At 37.7% G+C, this 21,012-nt stretch overlaps 1 protein-coding gene and 1 long non-coding RNA gene across 8 annotated transcripts; one reads left to right on the forward strand and one right to left on the reverse strand.

Annotated features, from left to right (window-relative positions):
- Window positions 1-774: 774 nt before the first annotated feature.
- LOC143879534 (cinnamoyl-CoA reductase 1-like) lies at window positions 775-6,022 on the reverse strand. The gene is made up of 5 exons (XM_077381965.1): window positions 5,696-6,022; window positions 5,454-5,608; window positions 5,073-5,258; window positions 4,627-4,979; window positions 775-1,151 (listed from the first exon to the last, which is right to left on the reverse strand). The coding sequence occupies exons 1-5, from the start codon at window positions 5,826-5,828 to the stop codon at window positions 986-988; spliced, it is 993 nt and encodes a 330-aa protein (XP_077238080.1). The 5' UTR covers window positions 5,829-6,022; the 3' UTR covers window positions 775-985.
- Window positions 6,023-7,842: 1,820 nt separating this feature from the next.
- On the forward strand, window positions 7,843-16,971 carry LOC143879535 (uncharacterized). 7 transcript variants are annotated; one of them, XR_013251313.1, is made up of 6 exons: window positions 7,843-7,998; window positions 8,645-8,732; window positions 8,831-8,933; window positions 10,054-10,193; window positions 14,159-14,224; window positions 15,948-16,448. It is a non-coding gene; the product is annotated as an uncharacterized LOC143879535 (long non-coding RNA). The 7 variants fall into 7 exon arrangements; XR_013251314.1 differs by lacking the exon at window positions 8,831-8,933; XR_013251310.1 differs by lacking the exon at window positions 7,843-7,998 and having other exon boundaries at window positions 8,317-8,732.
- The last annotated feature ends 4,041 nt before the right edge of the window (window positions 16,972-21,012 follow it).

Raw genomic sequence — 21,012 nt, forward strand, 5'->3', positions numbered from 1 at the left:
ATTTGATCTTATTCTCTAACCCATTCCAACTCAACTCAACTCAACTATGCCTTTGTCCCAACCTAGTTGGGGTCGGCTATTCTCTAACCCATACCAAACAATAAACTAATTTATTCCACTCTAATTTCAAAGATTGTAGAAAACACCAAATCTTCCAACCAAAAATCTCTAAATTTAAAGCATCAAGTGTATAAATTTAAGAAAGAAGCTACTTTTTCATATCACAAATTGGATAACCTCAACGAAAACAATTATATTACTGGAAACTAATTTTTCATATTATTCGAAAGATATTTGAGAAAGTCATAGTGCACCTAGGTGTTTTCTTTCGGGTCTGGTCAATGCCACCCAAGTTGCAAACTTGAAGAAACCTCAGTAGTTCTCCCATGTGTGTAATTCGAATGTTGGAAAGATGGCATGCTGGTAGATTTTATAGTTGAAATGTATTTGCCTTACTTTTTTCAGGTATGCATGTTTTAGAGCCTTGTTTAGTGCATCCCTAATACAGCATCCTCACTTTCTTTCTTTTTCTTTACCAAGCCCCCCCCCTGTCGTGTTGCAAGCACTTAATATTGTTCCTCAGAGAAGGCAAATCATGTTTGCAATCTTCATGGTTTTAAAATATTGTGCAGGCCTTGGTACGAGATGCGCCCTTAGCATTTGATTCTATTAGTTTAATAATCTATTAAGAACATGATTGCCAATTTGCTATGACCACCTTGTTCATTGGCTACTCTGCCACTTACTTATTCTAATTTAAATCACTCGGGGTCCTTTTGGATTCCAATAAAATGCCCCCATTAAATTTCAAAATATAATAATAACAATACTCTCCTGGTGAGGTAGTAGGCTACCAATAATTCATTTGACATCAAATGTTATTTCAATTATGTAAGCTGTATACATGATAGACCAATGTCATTGACTAATCTTTTCCCTCCCTTTTTTTATTGTGTTTTCTGTGCCTGTAATGGCAAGGTAGGCCTCAAGAGGAGAGGGGTTTAGGTGGTGGAAGGTGACCCTTGTCCTGGAGGCTCTTGACCGTGTCGTATAGGCATTGCTTGACCGGTGTGAATTGAAGACCCAAATCCTTGAGCTTCTGGTTCGAGAATTTGTACGGTGTCACCCTTGGCTTCACCTCATCTGAGCACCTGAACATCATCATCACATCATCAATAATGACTTACTCTGTCAGCAATCCTTAAAGCTGAGTACAAAATCAGTGACATAATATTATTTTCTTGGGACACATGTAATATGCATCTTGTGAATCTAACATTGTACTCAAGGCGCGTGGGTCCCTTCCTTGGACCTCACCCGAATAAAAAAATTAAATAAACTAGAGTATTGGTGGGGGGGTCTGAAGTCAAGACCTCGTCGTCCAAATAAAAAATAAAAAAAAAAGTAATTCACTAATTTGCTTATGTGGAATGTGATATACGCAGTCCCTTGTTTTGATAATGGCATTGCTCACTTTGTGGACAGATATCTGCACGACCATGTTTTCTAACCACTATCAAAATCTATTATGAGAGGAATGATAGACTGAAGGGCACCCTTGGAAAAAACCGGTTACAAGGGCGCTCTTTCTTAAGATGGATTCCTTGTATAAAAGGCGCATTTAGTGCTGCAGTTATCAACCCCATTTCCTATTTTTCCGTGCACACTTTCTTAAGATGGACCAATGGAGCTGCCCTTGTAACCGGTTTTTTGCAAGAGCACCCTTCAGTCTATCATTCCTCCTTAAGAAGTTCTCGACTGCAGAGCGTAGAACAAGAAGTCCCATTATAAAAACATGGGTGTGCAGATATGAGTCCCTTCTAACAATAGTCTTTGAACAGCAGGTATTAGAAAATGAAAAGATATAAAAACAAAAGGAGTGTCACTGTTAAAACAAGGGACTGGGGTATCATTCATTTAATAAAGTTGCAGACGCGTGTCATATACTTATACGCAGTTGTTGGTGGGATGGATCCCACATAGAGCGGAGGCAATAATTTCAAAGGTTGGTAGTGGGAGAGGAGATGTCAGTAGGTGAGATAGCGAATGAAGAAAGACGAATGGAGAGATAGGAATAATGAATAAGAAATAGTTGAGAGTTAGGTAAACCAAAAACACGGCCCCTCTCGACCACGCCGTCTACTTTTTTCTTTTGTCGCCACTCCTTCACATTAGTAGTTGTTGGAAACATGGAATCCACTCAAATGCGAACCACTCAAATGATCACTACCATGGGGGCCCACTATGTACTGTGATGTGAGGCATTTCTGGATAAGAATGAGAACGATAAGGTTCGTTCTGTATTGAACCATTCATATAGTAAGCACCACAATAAATCATTGACTGTTCAAGGGTCGATCGCACTGTAATGTACTACATGCAAATGAATGGTTTAGATCTCCTACATGTGGAACGTACTACGTGGAAAAGTCTTGGAACTCTTCGTATTGTAATTCCTTCGTGGATACAAATACATCCACGACATGCGGAACTGTTCACTTATTGTGCTCCCATAAATTTTGGGCGCTGATATCCTCCCCCGGCGGCTGGCTAACGTTAAACGTTTTCATTTTTTTGTTTTTTTATGACATAGTGTGTCCTCACCCCCTTGAATCATGTTAGTGCACGTCTCTCTCTCTCTCCACAACAGGATCCAAGCAGTCCATTTGATAGGCCACCTCGTCAATAGGTTGTGTCCAAGAAAACCATTTCCATATGATGATCCTAGCCCTTAGATATAAAGAGAAATTGCTTACATGGAGACCTCTATAGATTGGAGGGTTGTGATCATCCTATGCAAATGATTTTGGGGGCACAACCCATTTAAGTTATGGCCCATCAAATGGACGGCTCGGATCATCCTATGGTCCGGACGGTACACATCATTTTCAAAAATATGAGTGGGGCCTTAATTGGGCCTTAATGTTACTCTACAAACCACACCATAGGATGATCCAAACCATGGACGGCTTGGATCACCCTATGTTGTGGACGGTACGCTTCAATTTGAAAAATATCGGTGGGGCTTAGGATTGGGCCTTAATGTTACTGTACGACCAATTCCATAGGATTATCCAAACTATGGACGGCTTGGATCATCCTATGTTGTGGACGGGCCTTAATGTTATTGTACGACCAACTCCATAGGATGATCCAAACCATTCATTTGATGGACCACAATATAAATAGGCCGTGCCCCAAAAATCATTTCCATAGGATGATCACAACCCTACAATCTATAGAGGTTGAATAAGATGTAGTTTCTATTTAGATCCGAGGGCTAGGATCAGCCTATAGAAATGATATTTTGGGACGCACCCTATTTAAGTTTATGGCCCATCAAATGGACGGTTTGGATTATCCTAAAGTGTGGTATGGACGGGGCCTATGTTGTTCAAAGATAGGCCCACCAACTGTTCCCGTTGTGTGGAGAGAGAGAGAGAGTGTGTCCGGTCAAATGGTGGGAAACGTGACAGGGAGACCGGACAAATGGTGGGAAACGTGACATATACGTTAAAGCGTCTAACGTTAGCCAGGGGGAAATAGCCTACAAGGGGTGGGAGAAATATCAGCGCCCTAAATTTGAACTTTGATTGTGTAAAGTGAAAACACGGCCACAAAATTTTCAAGAAAAGAATTCGGAACAAAAACAGCAAGCCAGAAGAAACGAGTTTAATATGTCTCTGGCTTTTTCACTCAAAAAAAAAAAAAAAACAGATGAACGGCAGAAAAAAGGGAGGTCAAGAGAATATAGGTCTAATACGTTGCCGTGACATTATTATTTCAACAAATGTATTTCTTATCACTAAATTTTTATAAGGTTATAGCAGAGTTGAGCACCGCGCCATCCTATTTTGATAACGCCACTGCTAACTTTGTTTCATGCCTTCTTTTTTTTATTGGGAAATTGCTAGCATACATCGCAATAGGCAGATCGTGGCTGGTCTCGTGAATGGAGACACCAGCTTTTGTCTCCATTCAGCCTTTTGCAATTGACCCTAGCAAATTCCTTTTTTATTAGCTTTTAACAGGTGTGTTAAATTTCTCAAGCCAATCACATTAGTGCAAAACAAAGTAAGTAGTGCCATTGGCATTGTCACAATAAAGTAGTTCAAATATCAGCTTTCTAAAAAGGGATTTGCTGGTGTCCATCGCAAAGTGAGCCTACGTGGCTGCTCTCACATGCAACAGACCATCTGCGATGGACGCTAGCAAATCCCAAAGAGCGCCCCCATTAGTCAATTTGCATTCAATGTGGCACGAAAAATTACAACCATAACTGTCGTAAATGCAAATTGACCGATGTGGGTGCCCTTTAGCCCCTATTTTGCAAGGGCGCATGTGAAACTAACATTCTCCTTAAGAAATTTACATTTCTAATGTATTTAATAACTGCCAAGAAATTTACACGTACAATGCCTTGCAAATTTGAGGTGAAAGGGCCCTTTCAGCTCAAATTTGCAAGGGCACGTGTGAGTTTAGAACCCCTGAATGTACCCATATAGGTTTTTCAGCTTCTATCTCAAATTTAGAAGTTTTAAAAGAATTTCGAAGTTCATTGCATGGGGTTTTCCAATCTATTTCCTTGTAAGAGAGAGAGAGAGAGAGAGAGAGAGAGAGACTAACTTGGTTGGAATGGGATACTCAGGAAAGAGCTTGGCGAGAATTTCAACCACATCACCACGGTGTAGGACGCTCTCAGCACAAAGGTAACGCCCCGAGGCAGAGGGTGTCTCATAAACCAGTATGTGGGCCATACCCACGTCCTTCACATGCACATAAGCCTGTACCGAATTCGCATACGTCTTAGCAGATCCCGTAAGATACTTCAATATATGCACAATACTCGCATTAATCGTTGGCTGTAAAACCGGGCCCAGCACCAGAACCGGGTTCACCACAACTAAATCCACCCCTCTCTCTTTCGAAACCTCCCATGCCTCTTTCTCAGCCACAGCCTTCCCATAACAATACCAATTCTGCCCATCAAACACCCCCATCTTCAATAACATTACAAAACAGGACTAAACAAGGGCAAGATCGTCACTTTAAAAAAAGAAATCAAAATTCACCTTGGTGTTCTTGCAGAATTCCAGATCGCTCCAGCAACTCTCGTCGACCACCGATTCTGTGCTTCTGTTCGGATCCATATAGACGGCTCCGATTGAAGATGTAAATACAACGCGACGGACTCCTGTTTCTGCTGACGCGTTTATTACGTTTTGCGTCCCCTTCACAGCGGGCTCCACCATTTGTTCCTGCAAATTAATATCAACCAATATCAAAACCAAACCCTAACACACCGTCTCGATACATTTGATTTTATAATCCAGGGATTTACAAGCTAAATTCTAGATTTTATAAGCTAAAACTTGGATTTTACAATCCTTCCTTAAAATGGACAATCCAGATTTTGGATTTTAGATCATGGATTATTAAATAAAAAAACTCACGGGATCATCTGTAACGGGAGAAGCAGTGTGGAAAACTCCATCGCAACCGTTGATCGCCTCACGAAGGCTCTCGTAATCGAGCAAATCAGCTTTGCAGAGAATCAGCCTTTCTTTTGCTCCTTCAAGCTCCTTCAAATGAGAATTCTTAGGATCATCTGTACCCAAAAAAAAACCAACGTAAGACGACCACCTCGTAAGGTAAAAATCCCGAGAAGAAAAAATAGTACTGGATAAAAAAAAACCTGGATTCCTAACGGTTCCTCTCACGGTATATCCTCTCTCTAAGAGAAGCTTCACGAGCCACGAAGCGATGAAACCTCCGGCACCGGTAACGCACACGGTTTGACCGGAAAGTGTATAACCGTCGACCGGCATTCTGAGTTTTCCGGTGAATCTCTTGCTTTTCTTCTTTTGCTTTACTTTTAGTTTTTGTTCAATAGGTGGTGGGTCCTAGTGAGAAAAAATTCAAACAAAAACACGGGAGCTCGAATCTTGGTGATGACCAAAGAGAAGAGGACACGATGTTGCAACGAGTGTGATTTCCACCGAGGGTTGCTGTTTGGTGTAACATCATACCTATAATATTTATAGAAGTGAAGGAAAACTGGGTAGGTAACCCTAGTGGTTAACTAGGGTTAAAGCTCCCATTTCTGAGACCAGAAAATGGGGGTTGGTGTGGCAACTCTAGTTAGTTAACTTGGGTAGTTGGTTAAAAGCGAAATATACCATACCGCATTCGGTCAGAGACGTTCTGTCTGGGTTGTCGAGAAATCTGTGTTTTTTAAAACAAAAAACAAAAAACTTTCTTGGGAAACAAGAATCAAGAGGTGCCATTAGGAACCCTCCTAGAGGAGATAAACTATTAATATTTGTATTTTTATCAACAACGATCTTATTGATGAAGTGTGTATGCGGCATGTTACCAAGATCAAGGTTTCACCATGGAATCCACCAAATTATATATGTGCTACGTGGGGGGCCTATTTTTTATTATTAATATCACATCTTCATATATACTCGTTGATAATATATGTGCTAGAGTATATCTTCTCTAGGAACCCTCCTACAGGGTTTCTCCATGGGTTCCTTGTGTTTATCTCCTCTAGGAACCCTCCTAGAGGAGATAAACCATTGATTTTTTTTATTTTTTTTTATCAACATGATCTTATGGATGAAGCTGTCTAAGCAGCCTGTTAGCAGGATCGTGTAGATTTCTCCATTGAATCCCCCAAAGTATATATGTGCTACCGCGTGCGCACGCCGGGGGGCTGCATGTTATGTTTGATTATTTGTATATATCACATCTTCATACTTGTTGATTGTATACGTGGGAAGGAGATAGATGCTTGTAACCCGTTTTTGGTAGGTAAAATGCTTGTAACCTGTTTTTCGTAGGTAAGCTGGAATTGAACCGCTAACCTCTAGGTTGAAGAAAAAATTAAGCTTTGACTATTGACCTAGAAACTCAATCCTAAAAGCTTGTAATTCTAATATAAGAGAAAATTGAAATCTCCATATCTTCTTTGTGGATGTAGACACACTACCAACAACATAAATCTGTTTGAATTTTTTGTACGTTACTTTTATTCTGCTTTTGTGGGGGTTTTATTTTAAGAGAATTGGTCCAATAAGATACAGCCTCATTGTAATATAATCAACTAACTACACCTTATCAGAGAGACTATGAATGAAAGCTTGAAAACCATTACAAGCAACAGTCTTATAGTAAACTGGCAAAGGTACTTGTGTTCGACAATAGTGATAAATTTAGGAACCTTCACTGATCTTCTGCTTGAATTACTATAAGCCTAATGAATATTTATATACAACACTCAATAGGATAAACATATAGAAATAAGAAGATTTAGGAAGATAAACATAGGAAGAGATTTAAGAGGACTTGGGAAGATAATCCTGTTCAAGCTAACTTTCCTGGGGGATAATCCCAAGCAATTACTTGCCTAAACTAACTGACCACCTAATCTATCACCCAAGAATCCAACGGTGATATCTCTCACACTCTAATAATCGAGGATCCAACTTAGTGCCCAGTAGTGGATGATCCAGATCAAACAAAGGGAATACCTACTTTGTAAAGTGGACACACCTCACTATATCGTATGATGTGTTCGCCAAAGTTTTTACTTGTGTATATTAAATGACATTACAAGTGAGGACCACTAGTTGTTAGTATTTTAATATAAAAATAACAATAAAATTAATTTAAAAAATCGTTTTTCAAAAGTTCTGATTATTTACAGTTTTGTCACCTGGTTTAAAAAGGTGTGCCAATAAAGTTCTGATTATTTACAGTCTTCCACCCTAAAATTTTTAGTCCTAGATTGGAAAGTGGAAGAAAAGTTTAGTGCCAATACAATCCTATTGCTTTGTGCTTTGTGAATTAGAAGAGGAAGCGCATGAGCGGCCCTCTCAGTCCTCAGAGGGATTTGGCCAAACCGATAAGAAAACCAGATAACAGAGCGTGTGTGCATGATATCACATGGCCACCCACCCGGCCCGCCTCAGTTCAGTTCAGTTCACATCTGTATGGCTGAATTTTTTATTTTTTATTTTGCCTTTTAGTGATTTTATTTTATAAAATAAGTTTATGACAATCCGACCATTGGATCTCTTGAAGATATGGCCTTTCATTTTATTCTTGATCCAACGGTTAGAATTGTGTAATCAACCGTACGCGTGATTTCAACTGATATATTGCCTCCTAAAAACATCTAGAAATTGGTTTTAATTTTAAATACGCATTTTGAAAGGATGCCATTACGCATTAAAGGGATGTCTTGAACGGACACATTTTGCATATAAAAGCTAGAGGCTACTTTGTGTCTTTTACACAACACAGAAAGATGCCCTCTGTTTTTGTCACTTGTTGCTCTATTTTTCTTCTTTGAAAATGGTTCCTCTTTCTTTTCACGTTCTATACATTTATTCTTGGGCAATAAGAGTTTTAGAGTGTGTGGTTCAAATCTCTTCGATCGTGCAGTTCGCATAGAGATCGATAATGCGTCGGGCTGTTATACCTTGTGTTTTTTACACAACATGCGCTCTGTTCTCACTTATAGCTCTCTATTTCTTTTCTGAAAATGGTTCCTCTTTCTCTTATCGTCCTATACATTTATTCTTCGGCAATAGGAGCTTTAGATTGGGCTGTTCAAATCTCTCCGATCGTGCAGATCACATAGAGATCAACAATGCGTCGGGCTGTTATAACATGGGGGTAATTGCACTTGGATATGTTGCACCGGAGTTTTTTCTGTAGAGGCACAACTCCACTCTAAAGAGAGCGACATAGTCCGCTCCTCATCTTGCGACATTGAAAAGATTACCAATAATCTATTTTCTGTTTTCACATAAATCAGGTGTGTCATATTCATAATTTTAAAAGGAAAATTAACAATACTTGTTGCAGAATCAAAATCATGTATTTAATGGGCCTTTGGGCTTGACTATGGTATAGATGAGGTACATACCAAGGTCCTCTCGTTGCATTTTTTATTTTGTTACTGTCCATTCTCATCCAGAGGTGGTCTAGGGGTGAAACTCGGTCGATTTTTGGGTAATTTTGTTGAGCTTTTACCTTACGGGTTGATTCCAATTCATTTTTTAGGCAAAGCTCAACCCAACCTGACCCAAATTGCACCCCATGCCATCGCCAAGCGGATAAAATCTGGTTGGATGATTGAACAAGTGGGTCTTAATCGTACTTCAGTCCCCTCATGTTTTCCAAGAAAATATATTGCCATGCATCATATTACAACTCCTTTATCACAAGCAGCCTTGGAATTTCGGAATGGTACAAGGCAATAGGGCTGTAAAAAGGGCCGGGTGTTGTCCGAGCTTGGGGTGTGTTTAAACCAGGCCCTATTTCTAATCACTCTTAAATCCTTACTATTCTAAGAGCGTAGACCTTCAAATTTCGTCAACCAACTTCTCCTCAAACACCATGTGTGTCCCACTTTATATTTTGATAAACTTCCTTCTGTATCCTCTTTTCTCAAGGCTTTTCCGTCATTTTCAATTGCGCTTTTCCCCTGGGATAAGTCCAAAAATCCCACCAGATGTCAATTCATCTTCTAAATTACCTCTGCATACAGGTCCAAGAGATCGCCGCTCCTTCTACCAAGTACCAACAACACTCTTCTCCCCTAAAGCACGAAATCCACCGTCTCTCCAACCAATAGCTGTTCATCTGCACAGGTGTCTCCCCAAACCGATCGATTTCGCCACAGGTGTCACCTCACGCTGCCAGCTCTCTCGCCTCTATCTCATTTTTTTCTCCTTCTATCTATACCCTCTGTTCTCCTTTCCATGCTCCTCCACCCTCTTCCACTGCTCTCTCCCTCAATCTCAACCATATTTTCTTCTGACCACCACCACCATCGTTGGACCCCTTGCCAAGCTTTTCCCGACTTCCTTCAAACCTAACACAATGAAAGGCCAGTAATGTTTTCCCCCAGCCTGATGAGTGTGATTGGCAAGCTGGATTTGAGATCAAGAGATTGGATCCAAATTCTTCAGACTAAAGAACCCCTTCCATCTTCTAATTCCTTGTTGTCTTCTTCTTCCATCTTTTTGCTTCCAGATGGCATCCAGAGCTCAAGAGCATGAACCTACAGGTGGAGAGAGTAATTTTTCTTTTCTTTTTTTGGGAAAGCTACAGGCGGAGAGAGTATTTGCAGGACGATCTTATGGTTGGAATCACCGTAGGCGCTTGTTCAGTAGGTCTCTCTCTCTCTCTCTCTCTCTCTCTCTCTCTCTCTCTCTCTCTCTCTCTCTCTCTCTCTCTCTCTCTCTCTCTGTATTTATTCTTCACCGTCTTCTTTGATCAATTTTTGTCTTTGTTGATGGATATTCAAGAGAATTTTTGCATGGAGATCGGTGATTATTTCATTTGTGAACTATAATTCCTGGAAATACTAAGAGATTTTTGCTTTCATTGAGTATATTGCACTTTTATTCCTTTCACTGTATTTGGTTTCCCTTATATGCTACACTTTTCTTTTCTTGATTGAATTATATCGTTTTTTATACACAGATTCTGGTTTCATTCCTATCTTTATTTATTCTATATTTGAGTCATTGAGTCAAGTCGCAGTTGGTCCGGTGGCATTGGTGTATCTCTTAGTCATTGTCTATTCTTCATATGAACTATACACAGAGCTTGCAATATTGCTAGACTGCTAGCGCAGATGGTCAGCGTTTTTTTAATGTACAATGGGTCTGTTAAGGTGTGAAGCCAATTTTTTTATTTTCTTGTATTTTAATTGCTACAGGTGATCAACAATTTTGTAGATTAATTCTGAGAATGTGAGACCAAAAAGTTGATGATTTATGCACTACTAAGCAATAATTTGTCTATAAAAGGACATGTTTATATTCTGCTTTAATTTTTTACAATGGCCAAAGTTAGTGGAAGCACTTTAAGCATTTTTCATAGCCCCTTAATTTTGCATGAGTATAATTAGACTTTTTTTTTTTTTTTTAAATACCGGGTTCTTGTTTATTGAACGAAATAGAACCTGAATCCTAAGCACCCTATATAATTAGACTATTCTAGAAAAAAAAGAAATAAAAAAGGTGAATTAGTGACTTAAGAACTCTGACATGTATGTTAATGAAGTGTTGATTTTGTATTGCTAATTAATTGATGATTATTGACAAAGTGAAATCTAGAGCAGTGATTTCAGGATATCGCCATCTGATTGATGATGTCGATAGGCCTAATGACAATACACGTGAGTGACCAATTTCATGTTCAAGTTGGTCTCATTGCTGCAACCAATCAAATGGGCAAAGAACGAACCACATCTCTCTTTACTATGATAAATGTTGATGAGAAATTGACAATGATAAAAGGAGAGAATTCCCTTACCTCTGTTACCAATTTGTTGTTGTGTTAGGGGAAATGATATAGATTGTTGTCTCTCCTAAACCAATTTGTTGTTTTGTTGGGGGAGATGATATAGATTGTTGTCTCTCCTAAAAGCCAATGTAGGACATTCATAAGATATGATGATAGAAAAGTTGGATTTCAGTCAGTGGTGGAGCCAGGATTTATACATAAGGGGGGCAGGTTATACAACGGGGGCTGTTTATACATAAGGCTAGGCCCATTTGAGTTGGGCCTATTAAGGAGTTTGGCCCAACTCAACAGGGGCAGCTGCCCACCTTATGCTACATGTAGCTCCGCCCCTGATTTCATTGATAGTTTGATTTATGCATGTGAGAAGCAAAACATTGGTAAATACTTGTGTTTTATCTCTTCACAATGTCTCTTTGAAATTTTGAGCAATTTTGGTCGTTGCCTGCATTTGACGTTTCTTGCTTAAAGTCATTGTCAATTTCTCCTCTATGTAAAATGTAAGATCAAATCAAATAAGGGTAGTTGATATGGTGAAAAAATGCCCTAACATATCTTTTTGGTGACTAACACACCAACATACCAATTTTTATGGTTGGAATTAAATAACTTTCATTTTTTTTTCACATTTAATAAGTGATCTATTAGGACCTACTTTGCATCAATGTATGATCTAGATGGGTGCTGTGTAGAAACTTCTACACTAAAATTTTAGTTTTGGGGATTTTGTTTATAAATCTATGATTCACACTTTTTTTTTCCAATGTGTACTTTTTATCGTTCATTAGTGAAAGAAAATTACATCTTGTTTTGTAAGTGATGTGGCTTCTTGCATAATGATATGTTTAGGTGTGATTTCAGCATAGGCTACCATGCATGACAGTGCTTAGGACACATGAGTGGCCAATAGAGCACATTTATTCCAGACATAATCATGCTTGGATTAATTTATTTTGGATTTGCAGTAATGAATTTCTTATATTTCTAGATCACCCAAGGCTATTTAACAAATCTGCTCACTTCCCCCAGGCCCCATTAAACAACAGTTGTTGCATAACAACCCCTATTCTGCTCTTGTTGTGGATGATTCTGAAGATGATAGTTATGAATTGCTTATCGTTAATTGATGATTTAAAAAGGTTATCAAGAGTTGTTTTTTTTTCCTTAGAGATTTATAAAGATTATCAATGGAAGTTTTTTATTCTTACGATTAACTTCATATAAATGGTTTTATTTGTGAGGAAAGTGTTCCTGCGCAGCTGCGTAGGGAGCTCCCTGCGCTTAAGTGGCTTATAAAGCCACCGATTGGTCGCTTTTTGTGGACCCCGCAAAGGTGGACCCGCCATACGAACCAATCGTTTGTTCTTTTAAAGCCATTCCATCAACTGATTAGGTTTAGATTTTCTAATTAGATTTTTTATTCAGCTGTATGTCTTTTGAATAAATATCAATGCAAGATCCATCCATTTTTTTGACACTTGGATCATCTATCTTTTGTTAATATTGGGTGGTAAATAGCAGTATAGCAGTCGATGTATGAGTAAATGCTCCCTAGAATAGGTTATATCGTATGGAAATTGTTTTTCCCTGTCTCCCTCTCTCTATGTGTGGGTTTTTTTTTATGTACATCATAAACTCTTGGGCATGAACCATGAGGCACTACTCCTATCGATTTTTAAATTTTAATTTCTCAACTGAGCTATGAATTTTATACTATTTTACTTCATTTGTCCCGAATTGAAATGCTTCTCTCTTTCTCGCTCATATGTCTCTAAAAGCTGGTGTCGGTTGACTTGAATTGGCCGATTCTTGATTCAACTTTGTAACTTATCTATCATTTAGTTACATGGGGTTTTTTTTTTTTTTGTGGCAGAGGAACAATTTTGGTAGAATTCTTTTCAATCTTTTCCTTTACCGCACTTGATAGTGAAAGTGGAGTTCTCTCTGATTAATAATAAAACAATGGGGCAAAAAGTGAGGAAAAACTTCAAAAAAAGTTATTTTTTCACAGGGAAAACTTTACAATAATTTCCTATTTTTTTCATTGTTTCGCTATATATGGAAAAATAACTTCAACCGGCGTGGTTCAATTTGTATTCTGAGAAACCCTTGATATCCCTTCAAATAAGCCATAACCAATTAACCATATCATTTCCCTCTAAATCATTGAAAGGAAAAAAAATTTAAACAAAATCCGGCAAATAGAATTGAGAAGAGAGTTCTTATACGTTTTATGAGTACTGACTTTACCTTATCTAAATGGGAAACAAAATTTCGAACCCTTTGTTTTGGTATGTCTTTATTTGTCTTGGAGACTGCATTTTCTAACAGATTATCTACTAATACACACACAGGCATGCTCAGATAGTAGTTGAATGTGACGAGATGTGCAACTGCTTGAATGTTTAAAACAGTTCCTTGTATGAACTCCATGCAATAGAAGTTTCTTTTAGATTGCAATTACAATCACATTGACTACTGGACTTTGGTTTCACAAAAATCTTTGTTTATGTGCAAATTGTTCAATTATTATTGGATTAGCTAACAAACATCCACATAGTGGTCTGTTTGAAATTTTCATGTTGTTGCTATAATTTTAATATATTTTCTGCTATGAAAAAATAAAATAATGTTACATAAATATGCTATTGCTCTATTCCCTATGCCAATTTTCCTGTTCATTTGATTCATTTCCTTCTCACGGAAAAAACCCACCATTCTCTGTTTTCTTATTTCTTTCAAATATTTTAATAGTAAATTTATGATTTAGATTTGTTCACTTTACTAATTTATTTGTCAAAATATTGACTTTTCTATTTTATTGTAGGTGTTCTTCTTTTTTAAATTGACTTGATGGGACTTGACGGAGATAGGTGTCTGCTTTTTTTTCCTGGTAATATATGCTCTTAATGGATTTTATTAGCAGTTCTGATCAATATTTGTTCGGTTTAAATTAAATGTATAATTCAGTTTTCTTAACCGGATAATTAGGTTTGGTGTAGGCTTGACTGATCATGTTGATTATCAAAGGACACACTTGCCTCTCTGAAATCGGTCTACTGACATTTATATTCCTTTAGAACGTCATGAATAATAATACCAACATCTTATTTTAATCATTCAAGTAAAATTTTGATCTATTATAATTTTGCCTCTAAATATTAAGATAAAGTGTATTTTTTAGATTTCTTTATCTAAATCAAGAGAATGTGTTTTAAACAACCAAGCATGATCTTATGTTTGTTTCCTTTTTGTTAATTAAAGAGGGTACTCTATTTAGATTGTTTAGATTTTCTTCTTGGTTATTATTGTGGTGTCAACAACAACAATAGATCAAAAAGAAGATATCATCAGACTTGGTTATTATTTTCGTATCATCAGAACCTTCTTGGTTATTGATTTGACTTTGACGATGCCCGAAAGATTTAAGGTGTTTGATGTTTTTTTTGTTTATTTCCGTACCATCAGAACCTTGTAGATATCTTCTTTATGCATAGGATGCATGTACATCTCACATCCAAAAGCTTGAAAGTTATGGTGTCTACCCTATTCTTCAAGAAAAAATACTGGCAACAAAAGTATGATTTGCTGAAGTTGTTTGATGATGTAGGCAATTTATCTGGCAGGCATTCCAACAGATAGGCTTCATACTGAAAATCGCTTCCAACTTCTACGCTAATCCTCCTCAATTACAAGAGGAAGCAGAGCACTTCGACGGTTGATCTGCTTTGGGTTTAGTCGGTTTTGGAAATAGGAAATTGATTTGGTGACTTCTTTTGCGATTTCCAGCAGTAATGGATGATATATATATATATATATATATATATATATATATATATATATATATATATATATGAGGAATATTGCCGCTTCTTGGCTTGATACAAGAAATATCTCATCTTTGTTGGATGCCTATTTTTATTTCTAGAATCTTTCATTTCTTTTTCCTTTTTTCCCCTCCTAGAGTATCCTTCTTGAAATCAATTAGTTCCGGGTAGGTCCTGAAGGTGCTGAGATTTTTTACTTACACTTTATTTTGAAGAGCATTTCCATGGAGCATTGAGGAGAACCCGGATTTTGGTACATGACTAAGGTTCCCTTCCTCTGCCTAAACATTATTCTATAATTTGTTAAACATTTCTTCGATGAAACTTCATGAAAAAAATTCTAACAAAAAGGTTTAAATGCAAATTGCTTTAATTTACACATGTTAGGTTTTGTTTCGTTTAATGATGATGTATTGAATAGAACTGTACTGTTGAGCTAAATTTTACTGTTGTGTTGTTTCCATCATTGGTACACTTAATTTCCATTAGATTCCGGGTAGAAAATTTTCTGTTTCCGAGCTTCTTTGTGCACCAGTTCAAAATGGACATTCTTTTGCAAGTTTCCCACTAATTATTATTTTCATTTTTTTATTGGCTATATTGAAAAGGATGCATTAGAAAAATTGAACCATTTTCGATCCGGACTTGAGATGAAAGCTACCAGAGTCGTGATCTTGAAAAAGCATTTTAATGTTTTAATTTTAGAACGATTTGTATATTACAGTTTTGAGTATTATTTTGGCTGGGAATATCTGCTTGCTGATAGTTTTACCCATATCATATTTGTAGGCATTCCAGCAAGTAGCAAAGCATCTATATAATGCAAATGTCCAACCATCAACTTTGCTACCCAACCCAATTGGCATCTTTATGCTGCATTTGCATCTAATTTTCACAAGATTCCTGTCATTGCCAAGACCATGAAACTCTTTGAACAAAGTCCGATGGATGACTTTACTTTTTCCTACTTCCTAGAGCTCTTGAAGAACTACAACTGCTTGTTTGTGGATATTCATCATGGGTTATTGAGACAACTTGCTTGAAGCTGGTTTGAAATTTGAAAAGCAGGTTGTGTGTGCTTTTTTATTAATTTATGAGAACTAATAATAGTCGCTATGTGCAGGATAAGTTCTTCTAGCCGAGTGTGTACAACAAATTGCAATTTGTTTTTTTAGCAGTTTGGCTTAATATGTATTTCTTGGATCTCATGTTTTATTAGACTAATGGCTATGTAAAAATATATGTGATGTACCCAGATGATTATGAGCAGTACATTGGTTTGTTTCTTTAGCAGTTTGACTAAAATACATGTTTCTTGTTTCTCATGTTTTGCATGTAAAAATAGTATATCTCACATTTTAAGCTTCTACGCAGACTAACGGAAGAATTGCGTTACTCTTTGGTGGTGGTGTCATTCCAGTTCTCTGTTGTAGTGAAAGTGCTTGTGATCCATTTTGATGTCCCAACATGGTACCTACTATATGATTAGAGACAAAAACTATTGATGATTATAGGTTTCTATTGGAATCACGGATATGAATTAATAATTGTATGCTCTCTTTATTAGTGTCCTCTAATATGGGCCTCTAATATGGATTATGACTTTTTAAGGTCACAGAGATTGCTGGAGGACCGTGCAATTGGAACTGAGAACAACAAGATTGCATTGCACTTTGACAAGGTTTTATAGCCTAATTTGTGATTGTTGCAACCACTTCTTATAAATGTAGTCATCACCTAAAATGTTTACATACCTACCCGTGGGGGAAGATGGAAGCTTTTAGTTGTAAAATAAACATGTATTTTGTTGTTATATGTTGTTAACATACTGTAGTTCCACGTGCAACGCACGTGCACTTTTACTAGTATATATATATGTGCCCAATCCCTAGCTAAATTGTTCCATGAGAACTGGCAATACATGATAGAAGATGGGTCCTGAGCTGATAAAAACAGGCCTAAGACCCAGCAACAAACATTACCCTAACATGGATCCTTACCCAAAAGTCCATTGAGCTGCCAGGCCCACTTGCAGCCCTACATTACGATGTAACTTGGCCATAATTCATCAAAATAACCCTAATCCACACGCCCACTTGAAGAATTGCTAGACCCGTTTATAACTAGTATTATGTTGTCAAATCCTAGCTATGTCCACAACTCAACATATGCTGTTTTGAAGGTGAATGTACAAAAATGTTTCTTAGGACGTGTTCGGAAAGTCTTCTCATTCTCCTGGTTTAAAAACGGTTTGAAGAGAATATGTAGATCAGTAGATGGGACTCCGACTCACTCCACAAAAATCTCATCTTTTAAGCCGTGAATTTTGGAGATTTTCACTAATTCTTGGATGATTTACAGTAGAGCTCAAGGTGTGCTTATATTGAGCACATACATGATAAACATAGAAATAGATCAAGCAAACTATGAAAAGAGATAATGATGAAATATTCTAATCTAATATACTTACTAATTAAATCTAGCTGCCTATTCTAGTGGGTTGCCTCATTAACCAACTTGCCTAATCTCCCACACGAAGATCTAACAGTGAGATCTACACCAAATCCAACGGTGGCTCTCACATATTCTAACAGTTTTAGATTATGAAAACCGACACAAATCGGTTGATATAATCTTAAATGAATGGGGCCTTAGTCGAAACAACCGAAATGGGCTTTGTGGGTCATGGTTGTTGAACGAGATTTTTGAAGTTTTTTACTTTTCTCATTCTCTCCAGCTAAGGGTGCGTTCGGCAACCATTCTGTTTAATCTCATTCTGGAATTAAGAATCAGAATGCATTTTTTAATGCTTCTGGCAATAGAGAATTGCGTTCGGCAAACTCACATCCAAAATCTGCTTTTTTCAATTTTTTTTTGTAGAATGACGTTTGGCTATGACAAAATGAATTCTTGATATTAAAGTTTTGGAATAACATTTTAAAACTCAGACAAACCCAACCTTGTGAAAGTGGGATGATTAGAACCAGGAATAATATGAAACAAGGAGAAAAGAGAAAAATGAAATATAGAAATAACTCCCATTCAGTACTTTACCTGAACATCATAGAACTTGATATAACATTCCCAGCAAATCCAATGGGTTTTACATAGTAAAATCATGGCGTATAAACCCAGAGTAAAATCATTAAATCATGCTATATTGAATTGAACGGCTAATGCAATGGTAAACCTATTTCTTTTTACCCATGGTTCCCATCCATCCCCGTTAGATATCAGTTCTCCCATATGCACCTGACTCTTCATATCCAGCAAATGCAATCGGTACTCCTCCATACATCAAAATCATCGCACACTGGAATCATCACGGTGGAGACAAATATCAAAACAAGGAAAAGAAATTAAAAAAAAAAAACGGAGAGCAACTCCCATGCTGTAATGAATCACCGTTCTCCGACAAAGAACCCAAATGAGCCCAAGAACAGAGGATTATAAACCCATTTATGTCCTCCTCCTCTGCAGCTTCTCAAATACCCATCTTCTCAGCTGCGGGAAAAAAATCAGAAACCCTTTCCGATTCTCCTCCGATAACATTTCTATCTTCAAAAAAACCCTAATCTAATCATTTTTTTAAAAATAAACCCATTTATATTGTGCAAATCGTTGGGGCTCTTGATTCTTTGCTTGGTTATGTTCAACAGCAGCGAATATTGGCCTGCGAGGAAGGCCATAGCCGATGGATTTGCTCGTATGCAGTTGCAGAAAGGGATTTGCTGGTTGAAGTTGCCCAATCAGCAACACCCATGTTGAGAATGCCATGTGGCGGGTTGATTGCAAAGCAATGAAAAGCGTGCCTGAAGCGAAGGGATTTGAGGAGGAAGTAGAGGTGTGTGAGGAAGGACGGATCTGAAAATATGTGGAGAGAGAGAGAGAGAGAGAGAGAGAGAGAGAGACCTTTTCCGGCCAGAAGACATCTGCTGGTTTAACCTGAGGAGGAGGGATGAAAGAAGGAGAGTTGGTCAATTGAAAGAGGGAGAGGCGAATGGGTAGAGGAAAAGACGGCATCAGTTACAATCCCGATAAACTCATTTCACAGATTTTTTGAAGCGATAAATAGTCGCTTCAAATAACCTCGACTTAGAATCATAATAAACGAGTAAACGTATTCTTTTATTAAATAACGAACAGCATTCTTTCAATTTTTAGGAAGGTTCGATCATAAAAGCGTTAAAATGCATTTTTTGAATGGTTTCCGTAAAAAACACGGTGAAAACCATTTTAATAATGGTTGCACAACACGCCCTTAATTGATGTTTTCGTCCATGGTAGCTACCACGCTATTTAAAAACTAGACCACAATTTTCTCTTTCTGACATATCTTTATAAGACAATTCATCTTGTCCACTCAGCTAAAATGAGAAATGTGTTATGCACAAACGAACAGAGAAAAGTGTTACACCATTGGATTTGACAAGTCTGTGAAGACATTCATTCCCAGAAAACAAATTACCTTCCCAACTTAGAATGCACATTGTGCATAATAGGAACATATGGTCGGTGTATAGCAAATAAGGTTGTCATTGTTCTGTCATTGGTATTGTATTTTTATATTCTTTCTTTCTTTGTAAGCATCATGTATCTATATAAACAGCATATGATGTCAATAGTAAATCTACACAACAGCAATTCCGATTCACTTTTGTCATGGTATCAGAGAAATCATCCCTATTTTCTTCTTTTTCTTTGTTTGGAGAAGTCTTGCACTCAGTTCGGTGCATCCACACTTCATTCCTTTGTCTACATATCATAACTTCGGTGCAATCAACTTTGCAACCCAGTCCGGTGCATCCCATTTCCATTTCTTTTCCTATTGGCGGTCATTCCGCCGTTCCCTCCGGTGATCACTTCATCACCCACCTTCGGCAATCACTTCCGTTATTCCTTTTCGGCGATCAACGAAGATGGCTCAAGAGACTAATCATATTACTACAATTGAAAGTGGTAAGACCGATGATTCTCTCAGCCCTTTCTATTTACGTCATTCGGATAATCCTAGAACAGTATTTGTATCTCAGCCATTGACGGGCGAGAATTACAATACTTGGAATAGAGCCATGACCATGGCCCTAAATGCCAAAAACAAATTAGGTTTTGTTGATGGTTCAATTCCAAAGCCAACTAAAACCATCGATTTGAATTATGCTCAATGGAATCGGTGTAATAGTATGGTTTTATCATGGCTACTGAACTCATTGTCTAAATAAATTGCCACGAGTGTTATTTACACTGACTCAACCCATGAAGTATGGCAAGACCTTAAGGAGCGATTCTCCCAGGTCAATGCTCCAAGAATATTTCAAATTCAACGGGAAATTTCAACCCTTTCCCAAGAACAACTCTCGGTAGCAAGCAACTTTACTAAATTAAATGGGCATTGGGATGGGCTCTCCATTTATAGGACACCACCAACTTGTTCTTGTGGTGCAATGAAGAAACTGATGGATTATCAACAAGAAGATAAAACAATTCATTTCCTAATGGGACTAAATGATTCTTATGCTGCGGTTCGAGGAAATATTCTTCTTATGGATCCCCTACCTTCACTTAATCGGGCACTTTCTTTTGTACTCCAAGAGGAAAGAGAACGTGAAGTTGCAGCTATTGTTCCTCAATCCACAGAAGCTGCGGCCCTACTTGTAAAAGGGAAATTCCAGAACAAAGCCACTCGATATGAAGACCGTGACAGTCGGGATACTCACAAGAAGTTCCAAGGATCCGAAGGTGACCGACGTACATGTGACCACTATGGTTGGGCCGGACACACAATTGATAAATGTTACAAAATATATGGATATCCACCAGGTCATCGGCTTCACAAAGAAGGCAATGTGGCAAG

The sequence above is a fragment of the Tasmannia lanceolata genome, unplaced genomic scaffold (assembly GCF_043159265.1).
Source record: "Tasmannia lanceolata isolate RefF3 unplaced genomic scaffold, GAP_Taslan_0.1 ptg000006l, whole genome shotgun sequence".
NCBI lineage: Eukaryota > Viridiplantae > Streptophyta > Magnoliopsida > Canellales > Winteraceae > Tasmannia > Tasmannia lanceolata.